Raw genomic sequence first — 16,362 nt, 5'->3', positions numbered from 1 at the left:
GCCGGACTGGCGTGACGTAGCGGTGATGTAATTCCCGCGGGAAAATTGAGCGTCCCGGTGCCGGGGGCGAACCCTCGTCACGCCGGAGCGACTCGTTTGCGCGTCAACAAGCCCGATCCCGGCAGCACCTCCCGAGAGCTGAAGGCGCGCGCCGCGGCCCCGACCAGCGCAGCCGCTCCCCAGACGGGTACTTACGTCACGACCAGTTCGGAAAAAAACATTTTTCTTTTCATCTCCACGTACACTTCACCACCTGAGATTAAAAGGTTTGGCTTTTATTTTCTTTACACCTTTATCTTTCCAATACTGAAAGACGTAAAATAATTGTCGAGAGTAAGCAAAAATATTTAAAAAATAAAACCTTTGTCAGAGACCAAGCGTTTACAGGTCAAACGTCTGTGTAGTCGTGTACCTCATCACGGCGTCGTGCTGCCGGTGCCCGGCTCTGCTCTCTCTCACGTGATTTACGTCACACCAAAGGGAAGGGGACAGCGCACCGAAATGGGGCAAAAAGCTTTAAACTGCCGATCCCGCGGTCCCAGACTCCGTTCCCTCCATTTCTGCAGGCGATGGCGATGCCCATCTTCCACCGGAGAAATTTAGGATATTGAACTTTGGTCTTGGGTGAGCGGAGAAGGAAACGCGCGCAGCTCTTTCCTTTAAAATGCATCTTTCTGTTAATTATGAAACTGAACAGTATTTCCTTCCAACTTTTCCTGTGTTTCACATCGGTAACACATGACTCTGATTAATAACAAGTCCAGCAAACCGTCCCGTGAAATCCCTGGCCCTCATTCAACTTGAAGACCGCTTCTTTTTGAAGGCTGTTTAGGCCTCCAGACAAGCCAGAAGGGATCAAAGGGCTTTTGTGAAAGAAAACAACTTAAAAAAAACCAAACACACCCCAAAATGAGAGGGGCAGCATGAAAACAGATGACAACCTGCTGGAGCCTGAACAGGCGTCATTCCCGAGATGCGGCCGCTGTAGCAGGGTCTCAAGAGAAATTCCTCTGGTGGTGTATTTCTTACATCCTCTTCACAGACACCCCACAGTCATACGATTCCGATGCTGCGTAAGATAACGTCATTTGCTCCAGGTTTAGACTTTACTCGCTATTTTCCTATCGTCTCAGCACATGAAGAAGGGAGCACCGGTGAGGGGGAAGCTACGGTATGCAGACCACAAGGATCAAGGGATGAATGATGGAAAACACACGAAGGGAGAGTTCTCCAGAGCCTGGGCATGGGGCTTTGGAGAAATTCACGGCTCCCGCATTCTGCAGGAGCCCTGGCATAAGCTGAAGGCAGGAGGAGGAGCTGAAAAATCCCTACGATTAACTGAAGAGTTGCCACCTTACTGAAAGTCACCGGCCTTGCTACGGCTTTGAATGAGCCGGAAAAGAAACAAGCTTTCCTGGGGTATCACTGGGGTCAGACCGTAAGCAGGTCTGGAAATCTCTGCAGTTAAAAGAAACTTAAATCCTCGGCATCTTTTCTGACTGCATCCCCAAACACAAAGTATAATCTCATTCCCACGGGGAAAATCCCAGCCTCCAGGAATCAATAGCAAAATCCAATGGGAGCAGGACTCTGCTCAGTACATAATTCAAAGGGAGATGCATTCGTAGAACCCTTGATTTCCTCTTCAGTGAATCAGATTTAACTGCTTTTAAAAATAAAACGCTCTCCTGAGTCTCTTTTCCTTTCAGGGACCACAAGATAAGACCATAGAGGATGCCTGAGTCATGCTCTTAATTCCAGCCAAAAGGGGAAAATCCATCTTTTAAGGAAATCACTGCTGCTGCTGCAACTCTTATCCCAGATGAACCAGTTAGGGGCCGTTTCTCCAGCAGTGCCAGCGCTACACCAGGACACGGCTGACTCACACTGCCAGGCTAACACCTCCCAGAGAGAGAAGGCAATGCTTGTGTGCATTATCAGAATTACTATCTGGGAAATGCGCTGCAAGTTAAAAGGAAAAAAGCAAAAACCAAAATGAAACCCTAAAGGGCTCAGAAACAGAAACAGATTGAGAAAACAAGGCCCATTTTTTAGCCGTGACTGCACGCTAGCTGTGCTGTCGACATTAATGGAAGTATTCGTAGTGGATAAATGAAGCCTGGCTCGAAAGTGTTCGCCAGACTGGGACGTGTGCGGCTTACAGTCCATCGCTTTACAGATGGGGAAGCTCTGTTTCCTAGGCTTACAAGGAAGCAATGCTCAGATGAAGACAGGGGAGTCCCTTTTCAATTTAGATTTGCTCCAACGCATGCCAGAATTTCACCAACTTCATCAAAGCATGGGTGCAGAGCTGCTCAAATCCATGGGCTCCACCCAAATTCCCAAGTCCCTCTGGGCTCTGCATCATACAATTAAAACAGAGATTGCATGAAAAGAAGCAGCACAAGGCATTCCGATACGGACATAAATAAATAGCTAAAACGAAAGGGAAGCCAAACATAAGACAGCGATCCTTCATCACTGTGACCTGGAATAAAATGCTGCAATCTGTCTGAACACAGTGCCCGATTCTGCAGAGCAGCTCCTATCAGAGGAAGGTGAAGTTCCTCAGCACCACACTGAATCAGGCATTGAATGAAGAAATGACACAAAAAATAAAATAAATTAAAAACCTTTTTTTTTTTCCTTCCAATCACCCTTTTAAAAAAAGTAAAACCCAACCCTAAAACATGCCCTAAAATAATTAGTCTAAAACTTCCTATAAACAAAGCAACTTATTCCAAATGGGAAGAGGGGCAGGGGAACTCGGACTCTCCCAGAATAGCCTATGTTTCTGTCTGCACCAGTTTGGGGTCTGCTCCCACACCTACACACACACTTAGCTTTACACCCATTAACTCTAATGGGGCCATTAATACTTATAAATTAAGGATGAGTGTAAGTGTCTGCAGGATGAAGGCCACAGTCAGGCACCTGGCTTGCCGAATGAGCTGCTGGCACTCGCGCTTCCTGTTCAGACTTTGGAGATCCTTGGAAATACTTTTTCTCCTCTTCAAACACACCCTGTAAAAATCAGCGTGGCTGGCTTGCACCGAGTCGTTCCTTTCTTTCAGTCTCTAGAACCCCTAGGTCCTGCATACAGCTCATCTTTTAAAGACACTAAGAAAATTAATTGCCAATTAGAGCAACATCCATGAGATCATCATCTTCTTCCCCGATCAAAAACTCAGGGCTAGCCCGGGATGGTCGCTCAGCCGAGAGGATAGCACTGCTTGTCATGGAGAGAGACTGGTCAGCTGAAATTGGGGACTTAGACCAGCTCTCTGGCTTCATGCTGTGAGACTTCTTCTTGTCTCTGTCTTTATCTCGATCCCGATCTCTGTCCCGGTCCTTGTCTTTCACTTTTTTCTTATCTTTTTTGTGCTTCTTGTGTTTTTCTGAGCTATATTCAGGCAAAGGCCTAATGCCATCATCAGAGCTGGGGCTGTTCTGATAGGACTTCTCTGCTATGGAAGAGCCTGACTCACTCTCACTGTCTATGTTTTGGGGAGTGTATGCTGGTGACTTACTGTGGCTGGGAGAGCAGCGTTCGTGTTTTGGAGTAGATCCACTGATTAGAGGAGACCCATAGCTTTTGGAAGAAGCCATCTGAGGCCTTAAGCTATCCCCACCTCCTTCCCCAGGTTTCTGCAAAGTTACTTTGGCTTTAATGCTAGGGGAACCACCATCGTGTTTGCTGATGATAATTTTGGCCACTCCAGTGCTTCCAACGTTTTTGGAATCTGAAGTCTTCTTGGAAGAGTCAACAGACCCTCCAGAAACAGAGACTTTAGATTTCTCTTTGTCACTCTTCTCACGTTTGCCCTGGAACTCACCTCCAGACATATTGTGTTTGGAGGACATAGTATGGCTTGAGGAATTGGAACTTGGCCCCATTTGTCCATCCATTGGGTCATCTCCACCAGGCCCGCTAGTGACAACCCCATGTTTAAGTTTGTCTATGACTGCAGTCAGAGATGGCTTCTTGTTTCTGCTTGGAGATTTGCCTTTGGAACTTCCATGCTGGTTTTGAGATGAAGACATGGAAGACCCACTAGACGAAAAGGAAGATGAAGATGCTGTTGAAGAATTTGATGAAGGAGGTGGTTTCTGCGACATAGACCCAGAGGACCCCATTCCTGAAGACGATTTCATACTTGAGCTTGATCCGGTCCCAGACATATGGGAGCCTCCGGAACCTGAACTGATAGGTGACTTTGCTTTAGACGATGGGGGAGTACCTGGGACAGGTTTCATGGGAGAAGCAAGCTTGTCAGAGCCTCCTGAGGGTCTAGAATGAGATGGAGAGATGTTTGGTTTACTCATGGAAGGGTTCATAAGTGATGATGGCTTTCCTTGAGGTTTCATCTTGGTACTTCCAGAACCGCTGCTGAGGCCGTGTTTGGTGATGGGGGAGGATCCAGGCTTTCCCACCGACTGAGATGAGCTTTTGGACTGACCTGAACTTGAGCCACCTTGGCTTGAGTAGAGGCTGCTGCTCATCTTTGAGCCAGAAGACCCTTCTGATTTGCTGCTTTTAATTTTGCCTGAGGTTGAAGAGGAGGAAGAAGAGGAGGAAGAGGAAGAATGGCTATGATGGCTTTTGCTGCTGGAGGAGGTGACAGAGCCACTACTCGTATACTGCCCATGTGAAGACGGTTTGCCAACAGTCACTGTTCCTTTTGGGATCTGAATGGTTATTTTTGGAATAGGAGGAGTAGCTACACCAGGAGGAGTCTGAGATCTGCCTGAACTCCCAGGAGATTTGGACCCACCTGTGCTTGCTGGTGGCGTGAAAGGCCTGTTTGATGAACTGTGAGAGGGAGATTTCCCATCTGTCTCCTGCTTTTTCCGCTTTGGAAGTTTCTCTTTACTTTTACCATCACTGGATGGCGTCCGGCTGCGCTTCCCCGGCTTCCCGTCTATCCCGGGACCTGCCATGTTACTTCCAGCACCATTACCTTCCTTTACCCGTTTCTGAGACTTTTCTTTTCCTAAATCCCCCGTGTTCAGCAAAGGGCTCTGACCTCCACTGTGGTGCTCCATGAGGTCAGAGGACCCCAGTGCTTTGCTTGCAGCTGCAATAATACTAAAATCTACCGTATCGGACTGATTGCTCCCCTTAAATTTATTTTCCCCCCCATCAGCCCCCAAGACTTGCACCCCCAAGGTAGTTAGAGCCTGGGATGCGTAACCCTTGAAATCATCAGTGTCTCCACTCTGACTACTCTCATCAAAGTACTCCTCCCCGAAGCCACTTTGGCTCTGACTGTTCAGCAAGTCAGGATTGAAATCTACTCCATCTGGAAAAAAATGGTTTGAAGAATCGCTGTTGGGGCTCACAGCAGCGTCTGCTATCAGGTCTGCTGGATCTGTGTATGGGTTCTCACTATTGTTCGTCTGAAAAACATCTGGGTCAAAGAGGGCACTTTGTGAATGTCCTGAACTAGAAGAGTCTCTTACTGGAGTACCAATGGGTGGACAGTCCTCATTAGTGGTGGGTAGCTTGGAAGCCTCCTCTGCTATATCCGAAAGGATATCAGTAACATCGGCTCCAATGCTGTCCGAACTAGAAAGTCGAACCATTCTCTGAATACTGGGCTGCGAGTGAGGTATAGGCTGTGGGTATGTAGTAGGAGGAGTGCTGCATTGGCTGGGTGCTGGAGTAATATGGGGGGTGTCCAGGGTATCTGCAGTCATGTTGACATCAAAAATGGGATTCTGGGAGTCAACATCCATTGAAAAGAGCTCCCTCTGGAAATCATCCTCAGTCTGATGCTTGGGCTTGTCGGCCGGCATGCGGGATTTTTTTTTCTTTTGCTTATTCCCCCCAGGGCCCATTTCCATTCTGGGGGAGCCAGAGGAAGAGTTCTGCCTTTCGAGAGGGCTGCTCCCATACAGAGTGGAGAAATCCTGAGGGGGATTCTCTTTAAGAAGGTTCATGAGCATGGGGTGGTTCTTGGTGTTGCTTGCTGGTGAGGATACTGGTGGTGGTGTGTGATGGGGAGGGGTTGGACTTGAGCCAATGGTAGACCCCACATTCCCTGTGATCTGCAACAAACTAGTGAGAATAGGGTTCTGAGACACTTTGCTGAAGTCCTCCCCATGGCCCACCGAGTCATGCCTCTCTTTCATGCTTATGCTCATGTTAAACAAAGTAGTGATGGGCCCCCCAGGAAAAGTGTTTGTTGGGGTAGTGGTACCACTCATTGGGTTGCTGCCTGTGGTCATGCCATACCCTGGGCTGCTGGCTGGGGGAAGATTTTTCTTCACCATATCTTCTACTGTCTCTGCAATGAGGGACAAGGCTGGTGTGTCTGCTTGAATCGTTTCTGCTTTTCTACGAATTGCTCTCATGGTGACAGGAATGGACATACACCTGCAAGACGCAAGACAAAGGGTTTAGCATGCATTTTGCTGCCCTACAGCAACATTCACTGAAGACGTTTTAACAATATAAAGCAAATGGTAAGGCTCTTGGGCACAAGAGAGCAACAGGTCCAGGCACTGTAAATGCCCTGCTGTTCTGCTTGTATTTACACTTATCCCATCATGCTTATCTAGCCATGAGACAGCTGTGCCTTTATGCATTGCTTTGCAATCACAAAGCGAGAATTAATCCATCAATTAACTCAAATAACTAATAGCTGACAGATCATGAACTTGTAGATAAAGCACAGGATGCAGTCTGGGTTCTTACTCTGATTCTGCCAGGAAATCCCTTTGTCTAAGCTTGGCAAACCTAATTTCCTGCGACCCTGTAAAAATCAATGATAACACCACATTCTACTCAAGGACAACAAGCTTGTAATGTTTTGAAAGAAAAAATAGCTATTCTCACTGAAGACGTCTGTGTCACACACCATTAACTGTGTTCTGAATGGTGGCTGGGGTGGAGGAACCTTGACAAAAGGCCTGTGTAAATGACAAACTCCAGGGAAGCCCTTCCATGTTTTACAAGACTTTGAAAGCAACCAGCTACAGGAGAAGGCATAAATAGGTAGGCACCTCGGACATGCACCCAAAAATAAGTAGCTATGGTTCAGCATCTGGCATGGAATTTTCAATGGACTCCAAGCTTTCCTCTCTTCCAAACAACCACTAACAAAACTCACCCACAGACAGAATGGCTCCAAAACCGCTAGGATAAATACGAGACAGACACAGAGTTCATCTCTATGATTTGGAGTGCATGGTGGCACAAAAAAATCCAGCTTACCTTTGAACAACTTTGGCAATGAAATCATCTGTACAGATAAGAGCATCGGACAGCCCTTTGTACAGCTTACAGTTCACATGAGTAGAGTCTTGCACATCCATTACCACTAAAAGACAGAAGGCATTTGGAAGAGATCAAAATCCTGGTTACAGTAGAAGAAAACCCTGCCATCCTTCCCATAAACACTCTCATGCTTTTACCGAATCCACTTACCACACACCAGGGAGTCATTCACAGGATGCTGAAAGGATACGCTAAAACAGGAGTCAGAAAGAGGACACACTTCAAACTGCAGGATCCCAGGAGAATCTGAAAGACATGGGAACTGTTACATTAGGGAACACAGGAGACGAACCAGAGGCACCAGCTCAATACCCCCATATAGACGGGAAGGGGTATAGGCCTCATTTCTTATTCCTACACGTGGAAAAATTACCCAAGGCTGCTTATTATCCACACATTATATTCCACTTGATGCGGTACCCACCTTCTTTTAAAACGGTTCGCTTGACACAGCTGCCAATCAGTGTGTTGTATGCCACCTGATGTCTGATCAAATTGAGGATGAGAGGAACCCGTCCAGGGTGCTGGAAGGCGATTTTACTAATCAGAGTTCCTTGAAGGCTTCTTCCATCCGGGAGAGGGGCATCTTTGTTCAGAAAGTAACAGTGCTGCTGTCCTGGAAGAGCCTGACAAACAATTTCTGCTTTACTCCAATTACTGCTGAGTACAAAGCAACAACAGACATCTAGGAAGGAAAGCGCAGGCCCCAGATCCAAGTGATGCCAAGCCACCTTTCTGGCTGAAAATGACAAACAATGAAGACACTTTCCTTCCAATCTGAACAAGAAAAACATGATTTCAGCTCCTCAGAAGTAGTACTGCTGAACAGTATTCACTGTCCCCACTAAAACAGTTTCATACAGTACGGCATCCCTTCTGAGGAAAAGAGGAATCCTCTGAAGTTATCAAGATCCCTCATTGACAAATTTAAGAACTAGGATTTCTCCCAAAGTGCTGCGATTCAATCAGCCACACATTACAGTCTGAACAAGATGAAGGGACAGAACCTGGGAAGGCTCAGTCCCATACCTCTGCTGTCATTCCTGCAGCTGCACTTCGATAGCAATGGATTTTTCATTACCTAATTTTCCTAATTACTGTGGTTTTGTCGGTATCTGAATTCTAATGCTTGGATAGCATAGTTTTTGCCTATGAATAAATATTGTACCAATTTCCTTTATCCCACCTGAAAGATACCTGAAACATGAAAAACCCCAAACTGCTCTGGTCGTAACATACTTACTGCATAGAAGCGCATATTGTGGTTTAAAGGTAGAGGATCAGCCTCCTTGGATAATTCAAACTGTGTGATCAACTCATACAACGGTATAAATGTGGGTGGTGTGTCGAACAATGGAATACCTGAGGGAACAAGATGGCACAGAATCATAGCACCTGGGAGAGATGGTGGGCCAGAGAAGGCATTACCATCTAGTGGAAGAAACTCATCCAGGTTTTACTGAAAATAGCACAAAACCTTGAGCAACTTTTCTGGCACGCTTTAAAAATTAGCGGCTGTTTTTTAATAAAAACCTAGTCTGACAGATCTGCAACCCACCTGTGCAGCCCTGAAGTTTCTGAATGAAAGCTCGAGACACTGGAATGGGACGTGGGAATTTCAGGAAGAAACAAGCTGGTAAGTCCACACTGTTGGCACTGGTGATTGACGAGAAAGACGGAGTTCTGAAATATTGAGGTAATACCAGATCTTATTAAATGCAGGGCATGACTCTGGCTTCTGCTATGAGAGCCAGACATACAATTTACTGTTTGCTCAAATACAAGCAGATTGTTATACCTTCTTAAAAATTAAGACAGCCCTCAAAAGCATGTCACATGCCTGAAATACGTATTTCTTGGTTTAAAGACAGCACATAAGTGCTTTATATAATGCTATGACATCATCTCCCCACTCTGACTTGAACAGAGGACTGAATGTTGAGTTTGCATCTAAACAAGGCCGCTGAGAAAGGCCTGGCAGACATGTCCTTCACTTACCCTTTGCTGTCAACTGGATGAGAGCCCATAATCAGTGGTGCAATTGGAAGTTTGTACATAGCCATGGTTCCCTCAACTGTTACTGACACATTCATACCCAAAGACCGAGGAACTGCAAGAGAAGGCAAGAAAAAAATACCGACAACATAAGCTCATGAAAAAAAACAATGCAAGCTTTATGAATTAAACACCACTATCGTGGAAATATCTTACTTCCTCCACAAGGCACGGTCTTCAGTGTTCACCTTCATCACTAAATGGACTACAGCCAAACTAGGTATGCTACCTAATGCTCTATTTTTCTCTTCCAAGGTAGGCCAATTGCATAATTCTTAAAATATATTCCAAATACAGATGCAAGTTTGTACTACGCTTTTTACAAAGCAAAACAAAGAATCATTTTTGACAATTTCACCCTCTTCTTTCCTGAGACCAGTCTCAATTTTAATTGGTACTTCGTTTTGTCATTTTAGTGAGACACAGATGTCCATGTTCATGCATAAAAAATAATCTTCCACTAAGATGGCAGAGACAAGGATTCCCACAACAAAATAAATCCCATGTTAGCAATGAAATTCACACTAAGGGAAAAGGCTCTGTCTGCAGACTGTCACCGCATCACCCTTGGTAGCACTCCAGTTCAAACTCCAGAACAGCCACAGCGTTCAAGAAGATGGTCAGCTGAGCCAGCGTTTACACGTGAGCTTATTAAACCTGTGTCCATAAGTCAACCTATGATTTTCCTGTATTACAGAGTGACAGCAAAGGGGAGCTAGACTGTTGGAATTCTGCTTTCTGCTCCCCTTCAAGCAGTAGTACTCCACAGTAGCTTCTGAAGCTGACCTACCATTGCTCTCATGCAAAATAACGGCGGCTCCAGTGCCATCTTCAAATAAATCATAGGGCGAGACATAATACTTGAGATTCATCAGAAGACCTGTGGGAGAGAAGCTTTTGAACAGGCACCCTGACGATACAAGTTAAACCAATCATTACTAACCCCTGTAACCACGTAGTATTTGCACTGTAACACAGCACACACAGTGAAGAGCTGCTAGTGCACCCTGAAAGAGTTCTCTGCTGTCAAAGACACAGACATGGCCATCTGCCATGAAAGTACTGTGTGTGGCTTTGTAAAGAAAAGCTGGCTTTCTAGATCATGTGGGACTTACAAATACTCAACCACCTCGTCCCTCTTTTAGTTTGATTAGCATTTTCCGTTACTGCCATCAGTTAATGTAAAACTAACGTCCATTAAGGGGATCCTGAAAAAAGTAATTTTTATTCTTTTCTTTTTTAATTGTTAATCAAAGATACCTCCACTCCTGGGGGTGAGATAGCCAACACTGCCATGAAGAATCTTGTCGAGGGGATTTGCATTGGTGGCTTGCCTGCAAAAGAGGCCATCAGGTCTGTAACATGCCAGAGTCATACCTGAAGCCAAAATTCACGTGCTTATGGCAGTCTAAGATTTTATCTCAATATATACACGTCTCGGTCACACAGAGGTAGTGATCTTAAACTTCACACTGTTACAGGCAAAACAAAAGCTGCTTTACTCTCTGCAGTATGGATGGTTTATCCACTGAATGTACAGCCGTGAAAAATGGTCAAACGTTTCTCCATTTCTTACTGTAAAACATATTACCACTAATCCACCTAGTTACAAACTCTTTACCTTCCAGACTTTCTTTCAATTGAATTCTGCAGTTAAAAAGGAATTACTCAGAAAGCTCCAAGCAATTTATCTATGTATCTATATATCTTGCTCCCCTGCTAGCACAGGCCTTCTATAGCCTCAGCATTGTACTTCTTAGCAATAACGTCAGACTATACAGGCACTGATGTGACACTTCCTGGATATACAGTATGTGGCATGAACAGAATCAGTCAACATGATGCAGCGTTACTGAGTAAAAACAAACCAACGACAAAAAACAACAAACCATATAGATGTCCTTACCAATACATCCCTGCCATTTTTGAGAGATCCAGCTCTAAGGACTGCAGAGCTAAGTACATTTTAGTTTTAAGTTTGCTGGGGAAAAAAAAACAACAAAACAGCGTAAGAAAAATGGAAAGGAACTCTGCAATGAAATCCAACTCAGAGAACTGCTGGCTGACAAGCTGCAGTACTTGCCATCAGAATGAGCATTTAGAAATTATAATGTTTCATTCTGCATTGCCACTTCACATTAAATCCTCCCTACCTACCGTGTGCACATGCAAGCCATGGTGATGAAGCCAGTAGGATCATACACAATGAAAATTTAAACACAGAACTAAAAGCTTGTAGATCTGTTTAATTTTATATACGTGGTTGTAAATAAATATTATACATATTCTAGACTTACTTGTCTCCTGGCAACTTATACAGGTTCACAAGCCCCCTTAGATGCTTAGAAAATTCATCAAAATTTTTCTCTCTGAAAGGAAGAGGAAGAAAAAGTAGCACATATTCAAATTTGTAGCAGGTAAGGTTTTGTTTGAAAAAGTTCTACTAATACAGACACTAAGTCACTTAGGAAAAGACTTTTGCTACATGAAAGCTACAAAATATGTTCTTTAAATGGTCCAGCTTTAATGATTCTGATGAATGTTGTGCTGTGGCTTCCAACACGCCATGCACAGCAGTCAAGAATCAGAAATATCTGAACCAAAGTCAGAAAATCCCCTGGAGAAGTAGAGAGACTTTGTGGGGAAGGAACATTTATAAAACATTTTGCGTTTCCAGACATAAAATAGCATCAGATCACTACTGCAAAGAGAAGCCTGTCAGAATATGCAATAAACAACTCTTGTTGCTCACCTCAGATGTTGCACCAATTCTGGGCAACTCTGAAAAGGAAAGAACATACAACGATATCAATGTTGAATGCAGCAATTTCAGGCTTTGTGCAGCACAGCAACTGTAAAATACCAGGACAGTAAAACTTCTGAGCATCAGGTTTTTCATGAGAAGCAACACAATGCACAAAACTACACATTGCTATGGTTCCAGTTCTGCTCGTCAACCTCCTCTGGGACAAATTCAAGCAATACTCTTTCCTCTTAAACGACTAATTTGAAATAAACTTTTAAAATTGTGAAGCCTTAGGTTGAAAACATAAGCTCTTATACAGAGATATTAAAAGTGGTCTGTTTTCGGAAGAGTGGCTATGCCAATGTAAATAGAAAGTTCAAACTCTCCTATGCGTGCAGAAGGGAAGTAAAGCCATTTTCTTTCAGCATTTCATGTTTCAGTACTTTCCATTAACAGATCTAAGGTTTATAAGATTAATTTCCCTATCCTTCCTCCAGCAAAAAAATTTCTCAGAAACACAGAATTAACTTCCTCACATAATTTTGCCAGTTATAAAACCACTCAGGGAAAAAGAGGGACCATCAGCAAAACGATCCTTGCACACGTACACTACATCGATCAGATTAACCCACAAGAACAGACTACTCCATGGAGGCTTTTACTTTCCATTAGAACAAGCAGCAAAGGTGTAATGCTAGGTCTAGCGGAACACTCAATATAACCCATTTCCAAAAACCTGCCAAAATGTCAGTTCCAAAAACACAAAGGCATTAGCCTCATCTTTGTCAGTAATACATACCACAGGGTTTTCTCCATGGTGAGCCACCTTGACATCACACAGCAGCCCTGTAGGATCTAACTGGACTTCCACATAGAACATGTCTGAAGTGATGTAACATTCAGTGCCATTTGCACTAAGGTGAGATCCAAGGCTTACATACAAAACAAAACAAAAATTGCCATGAGATGCACACAAAAACCAATCAAACCAGCAGCGAGATTAGGATGTGTACAGATACACAGGAAATGCCTTTGCCATAAATTAAAGACGACCTACCCGTTTTGTCTAGCTATGGACTCTAAGCGATCTGTCATGGCAGGCAGAGAAGATACTAGATGGGAGAGAGCAAAAAACCAGGCTTAGTGAACCCCAGGGATGAGACATCAGCATTAACACTAATCTCACCTGGTTACTCCCTCCCATGCCTGCTCACACCTTCACATACAAAACTACATACATTATCCGTTCTCAAAACACAGGCAGAACAATTTGCATACAGAAAGCCCAATGCTCTCAGAACTGCAAAGAGAGAATGGGTTTTCTTCCGCAAGTGGAATTCAGGTACAGGCATTTACAGTAACACTAACACATGCAATCTTGAGTGGTACTGACTGGCACCAAGATAAGCATGCTCATGTAAAGGTGAGCACCCATGCGCTAGGAACACAGTGAAACGTGTTAGCAACAACCTCACTTGCTTTTATGGAGTATTTCCATAGCACATCACTGTTAAGCAGTCTGCAAAGTGCATGCACAGAATGTACCAACCTTTTAATGCCTTCTGCAAAGTCTCCAAACAGCTCACCAGATGTTGGTGCCCCCCAGAGTTCATCACAACTCGCTTTTCCTTAGTCAGAAAGAAGAAAAACATGCTTTTTGTGTATCACTCAGTAAGAGGGAATTATTGCAACTTTTGTTCAGTCAAGTGAGATTTATTTAGGTAATTAAAAGCAGATTAGATTTCATCCCAAAATTACATCCTCATTTTGATTCCTGTAGGAGAACAACATCCATTTTGGAAGCAGGTGACAAAGGCAGGCCTGGAATTGATTTATTTTCTTTTAAGCAACTTGCTCATCTGGAAGAACAGACTGTAGCAACTTTTTAATAGGTATAACCTTACAGTTATAGAAGAGACGACACAGAAATAACGAGACAGGCAAACTTTTAACACCATAAGCAGAAGCCTTTGATGTAGCTCTCCCCTGCCTCCTGCTCCTCCATCCCCCCCAACCCAGAGACCAATATTTCAAGCCCATTTTGAATAAGCCAACACTGAGTTTTGAATATTGCTGAACCAGTGGCAGATTGCTTTGCAAAACACAACATCCTGAAGCAGCACATGGTAGAACAGTTTGAGCTTCTCAGCGCTGGCTGAAACCACAAGTTTGACCCTCTTCCTGGCACTGAGCTGACAGCTGCCCCATGCCAATTAGGCTGTAGAGCGGGAGGCTGTAATCAGGGAAGGCAAAGGCACACCAGACAAAGGGTGCGGACATCACTCCCTCCTCTGGCCATTGCAGGGTGTGAGAACTGGCACGCCTCAACCACACTGGCCCAGGAGGAAGTCAAGGCTTGAACAAAATGTAAAGCACTTCGAAGAGATCTAACAAACCAACAACAAAATTATTACTAAAGAAATTTCAGACACCCTCCTGCTGAGATCCCAACAATTCTCACCATGACTTGACGGACTAACTTCATGGTTTCTGTCCAAGGTCTGTTTTGGTTGTACTTTGTGTGAAGTCTTTCTAAGAGGGTACTCATCTTATTCAGCTTCTCCGTTTCTGTAAGATGGGGGAATATTCAGAAAAGAGAACGAGACAATATTTGAAGTTTTACAAATAAAACAGCTTGGCAGTTGTAATGAAAATACTTTCCACCTTTAAGCTAAACATGACTTCAAAAAACTTATGTACTGATGATTTATCCCTGTGACTTAGACCTTAAGCTTAAGTAAATGTTAAGGACATATCACCAGCTATAAAAACCTTAAGGACCATAAAATGCCTACAGGCTCGTTGGGAAAAGCCCAGCTCCTATTCTACACACATTCAGAATGACGTGGCCCCATCAGGTTAAGTACTGGCATGGCAGGAATATATCGGGGCACTGTTTGAAGATACAACGGCACAGTCTAAAGATGAAGCTTCCCCAGGACAGGAGAGTGTAGAAAAACATTGTGTTAAAGAAGCGAGGTTAAGCTTTGTTTCCTGGATTCCCCTTCACTGTTCATTCTTCCAACCCTCCAGTTTCTTGTACAGTAAAGATCTTCACAGACCTTTCCACCTCCAAAAACCTCAACCAAATTGGTCCAACTGCCAGTTGTCACAAATTCTCTGATCAGACACACTTCAACCTTACACTACCTTGAAACCCAAGGGCTGGTGTCTCCTCGGTGCTGTTCTAGAGCCAGGGCACAGCTCTGTACACTGTGAGATAACGAAGCAGTGGACGACTAGAGGGTCACGGATCTCTACCAACCTGGAACCTACTCAGCCTTTACAAAACACCTCTCATATCCCACAGACTCCCATCTACGTGTGGTTCTACAACCTCATTTCTATACATTTTAGAAAGTCTCACTGTTATGAATAATATCTATCTCATGAGAGAAAAGGAAGGACACAGGATCAGTGACTAAGCAAAAAACTAGTGTCGGACAGTTTAGCTAAAAACATTCCACAATCAAATGGTTCATTTTGTCCCTACTAGCTAGTCGGACACATGCACAAAGAAAACATAGATTTTGGGAGTACTGTAATTTTGTCTTTTTTTGCTAAGAGACAGCTTTTTCGACACTTGCATTTGTCAAAAAATCCTAGCGGACATCACTGCCAAAATAAACCCTGCCACTGGCACTGGTGGGTCCAAGGCAAACAGATGTCTATGACATTTTAACTGCCACAGCATGCAACCTTGTAAGCCCTCACCTGCAAAATCTCAAGGGTTTGTTTTCGTTATTGATGCATGTACAAGTTCACAGACCTAATGCTGACCCCAACAAATCCAAACGTGAGAAATAAATAAACGTTTGCTAGACCCTTTCAGACACTTTGTACCTCTCAGCTACAGCAGAAGCACAGGATGGTTGCAGGTGGAAGGGGTGGTCACCAGGCCCAAGCCCCCTGCCCAAGCAGGCTGCCCCAGGCCATGTCTGGGAGGATTTTGAACCTCTCCAAGGACAGAGACCCCACCACCTCCCTGGGCACCCTATGCCAGTGCTCAGGCACCCTCACAGTGAAAAAAAGTCTTTCCTGGTGCTCAGGTGGAGCCTCCAGCCTCTCAGTTTGTGCCCCTGGCCTCTGGTTCGCCTCCGAAATGAGCCGGGGTCCCTCTGCTTTACGCCTTCCCTCCCAGTACTTATGTACATTGGTAAGATCCCGTTAAGCCCAGGGACAGGAAGAGTTCTGCCAGATTTCGCAGCCTCACGAGAATATTCGATTTTATTTCCTTCCAAAATGGAACTACCCCGCAGCCAGCACGAAGACCCAGAGG

The 16,362-nt window shown here is 44.5% G+C and overlaps 1 protein-coding gene across 1 annotated transcript; it reads right to left on the bottom strand.

The window, feature by feature from the left end:
* Nucleotides 1-2,752: 2,752 nt before the first annotated feature.
* Nucleotides 2,753-14,631, bottom strand: MED1 (mediator complex subunit 1). Its single transcript, XM_010291143.1, has 16 exons — nt 14,545-14,631; nt 13,633-13,711; nt 13,141-13,195; nt 12,883-13,015; nt 12,090-12,118; nt 11,635-11,706; nt 11,244-11,318; nt 10,598-10,671; nt 10,128-10,217; nt 9,281-9,392; nt 8,841-8,965; nt 8,526-8,644; nt 7,707-7,908; nt 7,433-7,528; nt 7,220-7,325; nt 2,753-6,379 (listed from the first exon to the last, which is right to left on the bottom strand). The coding sequence occupies exons 1-16, from the start codon at nt 14,629-14,631 to the stop codon at nt 3,130-3,132; spliced, it is 4,704 nt and encodes a 1,567-aa protein (XP_010289445.1). The 3' UTR covers nt 2,753-3,129.
* Nucleotides 14,632-16,362: the final 1,731 nt, after the last annotated feature.

The sequence above is a fragment of the Phaethon lepturus genome, unplaced genomic scaffold, assembly GCF_000687285.1.
Source record: "Phaethon lepturus isolate BGI_N335 unplaced genomic scaffold, ASM68728v1 Scaffold57337, whole genome shotgun sequence".
Lineage (NCBI taxonomy): Eukaryota > Metazoa > Chordata > Aves > Phaethontiformes > Phaethontidae > Phaethon > Phaethon lepturus.
The sequence above is the reverse complement of the archived record's forward strand: the minus strand, read 5'-3'. Positions and strand labels throughout refer to the sequence as shown.